The following is a 9,014-nucleotide window of genomic DNA, read 5'->3' on the forward strand; positions in this document are numbered from 1 at the left end:
CACACACACACACACACACACACACACACACACACACACACGGTGGCTCCACCGGGAGGTGTCTGACCGATCAGAGCAGTTTCCGCATAGGAAAGAAATGTGCTCCGTGTCTTTCCTATGTGCTTTCTTTGGAAAGAATGTGTATGTAAATAGACTTATTTATGTGAATAAATGTTTATTTTGACACATAGGCTATAAACGTAAATATGTGTATTTCAGTTCATCCACAGAGTGACTGCAGTGATTGTTCAGGGTGAATTTGATATTTACAATAAGAAAAGAATAGATGGTTTTTCTGGTTTTCTATTCAGACATGAAAGAACAAAGCCTCCTTGCCTGCGTCCTGTCGTGTGTTCCTGTAAATGTGTGTGAATGTGTGGATGACTGAATGTGTAAAGTGCTTTGGGGTCCTTAGGGACTAGTAAAGCACTATACAAATACAGGCCACAGGCCATTTACAAAATGTGTGAAGTTGTCCCTGATGCAGTGGGATTATAAATTATTACAATTAATTTAAACACATTCAGAATGGATAAGTGGCATAATGACTTCATGCACTTCATGTTACTTGTTACCAATGAAACAGGCAGCTGATAGACAGATGATGCTGTCAGACCTTCGAAAATCCTCGTGAATGCTGAACTGTTGAACCAACACATATGATACAGTATACTGTATCATTTATGCTGTTTGCCTGTTATGATCGCTGGTTTAGGTTCCAGGGTTTTTGATTTGTCTTAGAGATTTTGAATTTATTTTATTTGGACTCCTTTTCCTTTGAAAGGGTAAATGGCCTGATTCCTATATAGCACTTTCCTCCTCTCCCAGAGAACTTAAAACACTTTATACAATGTGCCTCATTCACAGCCTCTTTCTATGCTCAAGTGCTTTTCATCTAACATTCACACACATTCAGACTGTGATGGGGTGCTGCTTGGGGTTAGTACCTCTTTGGCATACAGACTGGAGCAGCCAGGTATTGAACCACCAACCCTTTGTTTAGTAGATGACATGCTCTTCCTCCTCAGCTACACCTGTAGTGCGGTGTAGCTGTGACTCATGCAAAATTGCTGTAGAAGAATCAGTGTGTAGAGGATGGGACTGAGGACGCAACCCTGTAGGACGCCAGTGTTTGTAATAATGCTGGCTGAAGTCCTGTTGCTTATCCTGACGGACCGACAAACTCCTCATACCCTCATGTATGAGTCTTTGTTTTCCAGATGGGAGAGGGAATAGTGAAGGGCAGCAGTGACCATGGGGCCAAATCAGCTTCATATCATTCAAAACCTCAGATAAATTATTTCCTTGGGAACAAAACATATCGTGATTCTAATTGATCGGGTTAATTGATCCCGATTATGGGCGTCTCGTTGAAGGCCTGGTTTCCAGATTTGGGTTGTTTCTGGTCGAACTGAAGGATTTCTTGTATCTCCAGTGAAAGTCACAGTGTTGGGCAGACGTATCTGTACATATGTGAAAAAAGTGGCTGAGCTTTCTGCCGTCTGTCTTTGTGGTGCATTCAGGGTCATGCATTCTGGGTTGTTCCCTGAATGCACCACAGGTATGTGCAGGTACACATACTAACTGTGAATGTCCCAAACATGAATGATTGTGAACTCTCAAAATAAACTTCTTTGTGTTTTTATTTGAGTCACAAAAGCGGGCAGGTGGTGCCCTCTTGTGGTCACATTTGTGCTTTACACAAGTAAAATTGAATTGAATTGAATCGTCTGCAGTGGAAACAGCAGATGGCATTAATTATATCTTTTCTGAGTTAATTTCACTGAGAATGATCAGACCCCAGAATATGACTTTAGCACCGCAGTCATGGAGCCTGAGTTGAAAGTTAAGTAATTCAAGACCCTAAAAATCTAATTGAAGCTATTTGTTTGAAGTTTATCGTGTTTAACCAAAAGTTTCTACGTGCTTTAAAGAAATGAATCCCCAACATCTTATATTAATTTGTCTTTAGGAAGGTGACACGCACTGTTGGTGTAAGTCGTCTTTCATTTTTTTGGCTGATGCAGGAACACCTTCACTGTGGGGAAAAAAGAATATTTTATTGTTATTGTACTTATAAGTTATTTTATTTGACTTTGTTTTGTGTTTTTCATTGACTTTACCCAGCATTTCATTATTTGAGACACTGCTTGTGTACTTACAGGCTTTTGTTAATATTTGTTTAGTTTTATTATTATTATTTAGTCTTTTCATTCTAAGCAGCTCAGCATGTTTAAATGATTTTCTTGCTTATTTTACATTTTATTCACAGCTGAAGCATTTTGAGCTGCACTGGTTAAAGTAAGTTTCTGTTGTAGTGACATTAAAAAGTCACAAACAAATTTTATGTGAAATACTTTGGCTGGTATTAAACAGTGTGACGCATTAAACTGCTTCATCAGTGTCGACTCGCTGAATGAGAAGAACTGCTGCTGGGAGACATTCAAAACTGTTGATTCACTGAGAAAAGGAGCTGCCGGTGATCTCAGACTGTTTTGCTGGGTTTGATTAACCTTCCGGTGAAAACGTGTCCTTCGTTATGTGTTGACTGTCACTGCGGTGCCAAACCTTCACCCTCAATCATCAAACCTGGAATACGCTGTATGAATATTTCACACCAGGTATGAACTTTATATTTTAAGTTTCTGCATTTTTAGGAGGAGTTCAGAAGTGTGTGCAGGTTTGCTCAGCCTTTTCATTTATATAGAAATGATACATTTATGTCTCTTAAAGGTTGAGTTCACGGCTCACTTCACACACACAAGTTCAGGGGTAAAGAGGAAGAGGAGGAAGCGAGGAGGAGGAGCCTGAATAAAAACGATTCCCTCTTAATCATTTTTATTGTCTGGACATTTTGAAATGCTGTTTTATTTCATGATGATGCCATTTTTATTAACAGCATTACTGGAATTTTCCTGTATGGTCCCTTTGCTGTATTTTCCATTTTTAGGGAATTGCTGTAATATCTTTATTTCTACTGCAGTCTCATTTACTGTATTTTTACTGCAATGTCTGTAACCAGAGTGTAACAACACTTAGTGTATTTTCCTTTATTTTTGCTTAAATTAGTTTTGTTGTTTACAGTACTGTTTATTAATTTAAACCCGTAGAAGCATTCTGATTGCAGTGCAGCACTTTAAGCTAAAACTTAACATAAAAAATGTGATACACATTTGTCAGATTTGTCCTTAAAATTGACTTTTGTGTGTAGAAAACTGATTTGAAATGAATGAAAGTACAACATTTGTTTTTAAATGCAGACTGATTTTCTAAAACACTGAATGTTGCTACTTGTGGACCTCATTAAAAATGCATTGAATCATTTTGATATATTACACCAAACCCGCCATTACTTTGACAACCTATTGCATTCTTGGTCTTATATGAAGAACCTGGACTGCTGCTTTTTTCCTATTAGGCAACATAATGAGGCATAAAGCATAAGGAGGATACTTACAAGCTATAATACGTTTAATTGAATCCCTTATATTTAAAAAGTTAAATGTATTTCAGGTGTGACAGATTTGATTTTGCTCCGTTACTGTAATATTGATCTTTGATTTTTAATTAGCTGTTTAATTCTCCCTGATAAGCTCGGGAGTTCTCGGAGCTCCTCTCCGCGATTCGTTCCAGCAGGAATGGAGGAGAGTAATCTATTACACACGCTGAGGAGGTAACGAGCCCCGCATCGCTTCCACCTGACTGAGTGTGAGCGCGTCACACAGAGAGGTGAGTCCACTGTGAGTCACACCGGGGCTGAAGACCGAGGAGGCAGAGAGTTCTTCCCCTCCGAGGAGGAATCATCCGAGCCACCGCTGCTGCTGATCCCCCATCATTTATCTTTATTATTATTATTATTATTATTATTATTATTATTATTATTATTATTATTATTATTATTAGCATTTAATTCTGAGGATTTATTCACGGAACCTTTTTTCTGTTTTCTTCTTGACGCGGATCTTACAAAAAATCAAAGGAAAGTGCTTCATTTATTTATTTTATGTTTTATTGTTTCCTTCGAAGGATGTTCAGTGGATCAGCTGCACGGAGGACAAACGGCTTTCCTCGCGGATATTAATGCGCTCTGTCACTTTGCGTGATGGAGAACTTTACCGTGTGGAGTAATTTCACTCGAGTTCTGTCAGAGCTGGACGGGACGGAGGAGGACGAGGACGGGGAAGAGGACGGCGGAGGGATCGGCGGACTGCGCGTCCTCGTCGCCTGCGTGCTCTTCCTGCTCATCGTGTCCACGTTGCTCGGGAACACGCTCGTGTGCGCAGCCGTGATAAAGTTCCGCCACCTGCGCTCCAAAGTCACCAACTTCTTCGTCATCTCTCTGGCCGTGTCCGACCTGTTCGTGGCCGTGCTCGTGATGCCGTGGGAGGCCATCACTGAGGTGACCAACACGTGGCTGTTTGGACGCTTTTGTGACGTCTGGATCGCCTTTGACATCATGTGCTCCACAGCGTCCATCCTCAACCTGTGCATCATCAGCGTGGACCGCTACTGGGCCATCTCCAGCCCCTTCAAGTACGAGCGGAAAATGACTCATCGCGTGGCGTTTGTCATGATCGGGGTGGCGTGGACGCTGTCCATTCTGATCTCCTTCATCCCCGTGCAGCTCAACTGGCACCGGGCCGGGGAGGAGGAGCGGGAGGTGGCGATGGAGGAGATGGCGGCGATAATGGCCGCCAGCGGAAACAACTTCACAAACTTGAGCAGCTTCAACTCGAGCGACGTCGCCGCCCAGAGTTGTGTGGCCAACCTGAACAAGACCTACGCCATCTCCTCCTCCTTTATCAGCTTTTACATCCCAGTGGTGATCATGATCGCCACCTACACCCGGATCTACCGAATCGCTCAGACCCAGATCCGTCGGATCATGTCTTTGGAGCGGGCGGCAGAGCAGGCGCAGCACCAAGGCCACGGCGTGAACAGGAACCAGCAGCAGGTGCAGCGGCCCGGCGACGAGGCCTCGCTGAAGTCCTCGTTCAAGAAGGAAACCAAAGTCCTGAAGACGCTTTCAATCATCATGGGCGTGTTCGTGTTTTGTTGGCTGCCCTTCTTTGTCCTCAACTGCACCGTCCCCTTCTGCGACCCGCCGTGCGTCAGCGACACCACCTTCACCGTCTTCGTCTGGTTCGGCTGGGCCAACTCGTCCCTCAACCCGGTCATCTACGCGTTCAACGCAGACTTCCGCCGAGCTTTCGCCAGCATCCTGGGCTGCGGCCGAGTCTGCTCGAACAACGCGGTGGAGGCGGTGAACTTAAGCAACGAACTGGTTTCCTACCACCATGACACCACCCTCCACAAGGAGGCGCTGGTCCCCGCTCAGCCGCAGCAGCATCCCCGCAACATTAACGTCAGCTCGGACCACCTGGAGGACATGAGCGCACATTTTGACGAGGAGTCGATCATCTCCAACGGTTCTCCGAGCCACAACAGACTGCTGCTGCTTCCCGCAACCATCCAGTATGAGGAAGACCCAGAGATTTCCTTGGAAACAATCACACCGTTCACCTCAGCTCCAGGGCTGGAGAGTGATGCTCTGATACCAGGACAAGTCCACCAGGACGGATAGGACAGACACAATGTTTGGACATTCCTCCATGATGTGTGCTCTTGATTCATTTAAAGTTGTGGACTTTAGAACTTCATAATTTGGGTTATTGATCTGAAACTGGCTAAAATCACCACTGAGCACAAAGAATGTATAATCTCCACGTTCATGCTATTATAGCCTGTCACGAAGGGACAGATGGTGCTTGAAAAAACTTTGTCTTGACAAGTCTGATGGCTGATATCTGGAGCTCTGAGGTCTCTCCAGACGAATGTCCCATTAACAACTCAATAGTTGCGCCTGAACAAGTCATTAAAATTGCACTAAAACTTCCTTCTCATTTAAACTCTTTAAATGAGAGTCCAGTGACACCACCTGCTGGTTTGTAAAGTCCAGTTCTGAAGCCTCAAACTGAGCGTTTCTGACATGCTAACCAGGCATGACGAGCTTCTTTCTCACTATAACATTTTCAGCGGGGATCAACTGCTGAGACGAAAATGCCCTGTTTCACGTAGATAAATATAAAAAAAGAAAACCAGAGCTGTAATGCACTTTTTCTTAGTGCGAGGAACTGAGCACTCTGTGATTCCCAAATCACAGCAGTGTACGCACTAAGTAGATGCGCCCTAAATCATACCCCTGCTTTACTGTCCATTTAACTTTTTATGGGACCATAATTTATAAAAATAAACATTTTATGTCCAGTAAGATGTAAAACTAGGAATTGAGACCATAAACTCATCAGATAAGTTTTCACTGAAGTCATTTATCAAGTGAGAAGGGGAGCCATTTTCCCATCGTGTTAAATATGACCCAATTTCTTTTTCCCGCTGGCCTTTAGAAAGAACGCAGGTTCGAGGCCCTCCAGCGTTGGCTGGATCTATCGAGCCTGATATTAAATAACAGGCGGGAAACTCAAGCTACTCTTAAATGCCAGCATCCTAATTTATATATTTTTAACATCCTGTTTGCTGCTGTATTTTGTATTTTGTTTGTTTTTTCATGTTTTCTTTAGGTTGTTTAAATAGAAACAAATTTATGTGTGTGGAAATGTGACCTCCTGACAAAAAGCCTGTGCAAACCCAGTGCAGACACGATCGTTTAAACCCATATTTATTCACAGTAGAACACAGAAAACATATCAGATGTTTAAGCGTAGACAGTTTGAAGTCGATGGCAGCAACATGCCTCAAAACATCCATGATGGGAGCAACAAGGCTGGCGAAGCAGGCGGTGCAAAAAAGAAACAGCTGGAAAAACATGTTGTACAAATCAGGTTAATTGGCAGCAGGTCAGCAACATGATTGGGCATAAAAAGAGCATCTTGATTTATAAATTGTGAAACAATTTCAGAATAATATTCATCAAAATAAAATTGTAAAAAAACTCAGAAAATATTAATTCATAAACTAGTCTGGAGAAGCATCTGTGTGCATGAGACGAGGCTGGAAACCCGGACTGGATGCCTGTGATCCGATGGCTCTTTGGCTTCGGAGTAGAAGAGTCTGAGTGCTGAGCCAGCTGAGAACATCTGGAGCATCCTGAAACCAAAAATGGGACAAAGAGGAGTCCGGACTGCTGGGCATCAGTCCAGAACCGGACAACAGTCCTCTGGAAGTCCAGCAGCTGCTGTCCTCAGCTCACAGGCGGATGTTACAGAGGAAACATGGACCGGCCCAAACTTTTAGAGACGTGTTGATACCATCAAATTCAAAACAGTCTCATATGTTCATTAAGACTCAGTTTAATCATTTGACTCGTTTTTTGTGAATAAATGGGTTTGTGACATTTGCAAATCATTGTATTCTGTTTTTATGTACATTTTCCACAGCATCCCAACTTTTTGTATACTAGGAGAGAACTGTTAGTGATGTGGAAGTGCTTTAGAGACACGTAGAGGCAACCGGTGTTTGTGTGTTAAAACAGAATTAAGGGTTGAGGTTATGAAACCTGACCCTGACTCTGACGTTCATCCATAAAATGACATTTAAAGCATCATCATAAGTGCGATGATATTTGCCATTCATCCGTAATCCGCAAGACGCACACGTTGTTTGAGAATATGGTATTAACAGGGACTTAATGTGAAAGCAACATTTAAATATCTAAACAGTACGATGGCTACTCTGTTGCTTCGTTGAGGTTTTAAATGCACTGTAAACCATCAGAGAGACGAATAAATGCAGAAGAGGTTTAACTGAGTGAAAGTCAAAGGTGCTGTACTGAATCTTCACAGCAGAAAGAAACTTGATGGCAGTCATTGAGGATCAGGGAGGATGGTGGGGGGGCCTGACAGGTAACCTGACTCCCTCACTAACATCCTGTCTCCCCCCCTACAGATACATTATGCTGTTTTCAGCTATTCTTAGAAACATGACATTTTTGACAAAAAGTAAAAAAGTAGAAATGAGATTTTTTTCCAAACAAGAAAAACAAAATACTTTTATCTTATTTTATTGAGATAGCGCCCAACCACATTCGTCTCAAGTAAAGATGGTACAATGATACACAGAAAACCCAACAGTCAGAAGACAGCGAGGATGCGATGACGATACAAATACAAACGAACACGGAGCGACGGCAGAGTCTGAGTTTTCCTCCCGTTGGTCGACGCTCCTTCCTCTCTCTCTGCAGTCTACCTCTGCTCTCTCCTTTCATCTTCACTCAGTGGTGGAGTTGAAACAGAGTGGAGGCTCCAGGGGCCACTGAGGGGACGGCACTCTGAACCTCACAGGTGTGTCCTGCAGGGTCAGCTGTTCAGTGCATCATCGAGATGTTTCATGAGGGAGGAAACGAGAGCAGAGCGCTCGTTTCGGGTGTGGGCTGAGCTCAAGAGCTCTGCAGCACGTCAACACTTTTAACTGATCTCAGACCTCCCTGCAGAGTTTGAGTAATAAACTGATTGGTGTTTAGTTTAGCAGGATACAGAGGAGTCTCCAGCAGTGTAGACTCTGCTGTTTGTGGAGCAGGTGATAGAAGGAGATTGTGATTTAAGAATTTATTTCATAGGATCATCACAGCATCCCGGCATCTTTAATGAGTGCACACTGACACCATGAAATGTTAATGAACTTTGAAATCCTGGCAGGCAGAGAGACTGTGGCACTTGTGCTCTCTGTGTGGTGTTTTGGTGCACTTGCATGTATGCCACTTTTATTTGAAAGATACTTTAAAAACGGCCAAAGCTGCTCGATATCATTAAACCTGCTGCTGCAAAGGACTGAGATCTGGAAACTGTGGAGAAGAGGAAAAAGGTGGGGAACGAGGAACAGCTGAAACCAGTTAAGGTAGCGCCAAACAAAGTAAAACAGGAAATGCACAACGATGAAAACAATAACAACACTAAGAAATTCAGAAAACGTTGGTCCTAAAAAAAAAAAAAAAAGGTGATGAGGTGGTCCTGATGTTTTTAAACAAGAAAAAGAAGAAATGGGGATTCTCAGTTCATCCG

General features: G+C 43.0%; 1 protein-coding gene across 1 annotated transcript; it reads left to right on the plus strand.

The window, feature by feature from the left end:
* The first annotated feature begins 4,000 nt into the window (after window positions 1-4,000).
* Window positions 4,001-6,551, plus strand: LOC102196081 (D(1)-like dopamine receptor). Its single transcript, XM_005743582.1, has one exon. The coding sequence runs from the start codon at window positions 4,103-4,105 to the stop codon at window positions 5,582-5,584; it is 1,482 nt and encodes a 493-aa protein (XP_005743639.1). The 5' UTR covers window positions 4,001-4,102; the 3' UTR covers window positions 5,585-6,551.
* Window positions 6,552-9,014: the final 2,463 nt, after the last annotated feature.

The sequence above is a fragment of the Pundamilia nyererei genome, unplaced genomic scaffold, assembly GCF_000239375.1.
Source record: "Pundamilia nyererei isolate P.nyererei 1_Seehausen unplaced genomic scaffold, PunNye1.0 scaffold00133, whole genome shotgun sequence".
Classification (NCBI taxonomy): Eukaryota; Metazoa; Chordata; class Actinopteri; order Cichliformes; family Cichlidae; genus Pundamilia; species Pundamilia nyererei.

Coding starts and splice junctions, on each gene's coding strand:
- LOC102196081 (XM_005743582.1), top strand. CDS start 4,103: ATGGAGAACTTTACCGTGTGGAGTAATTTCACTCGAGTTCTGTCAGAG.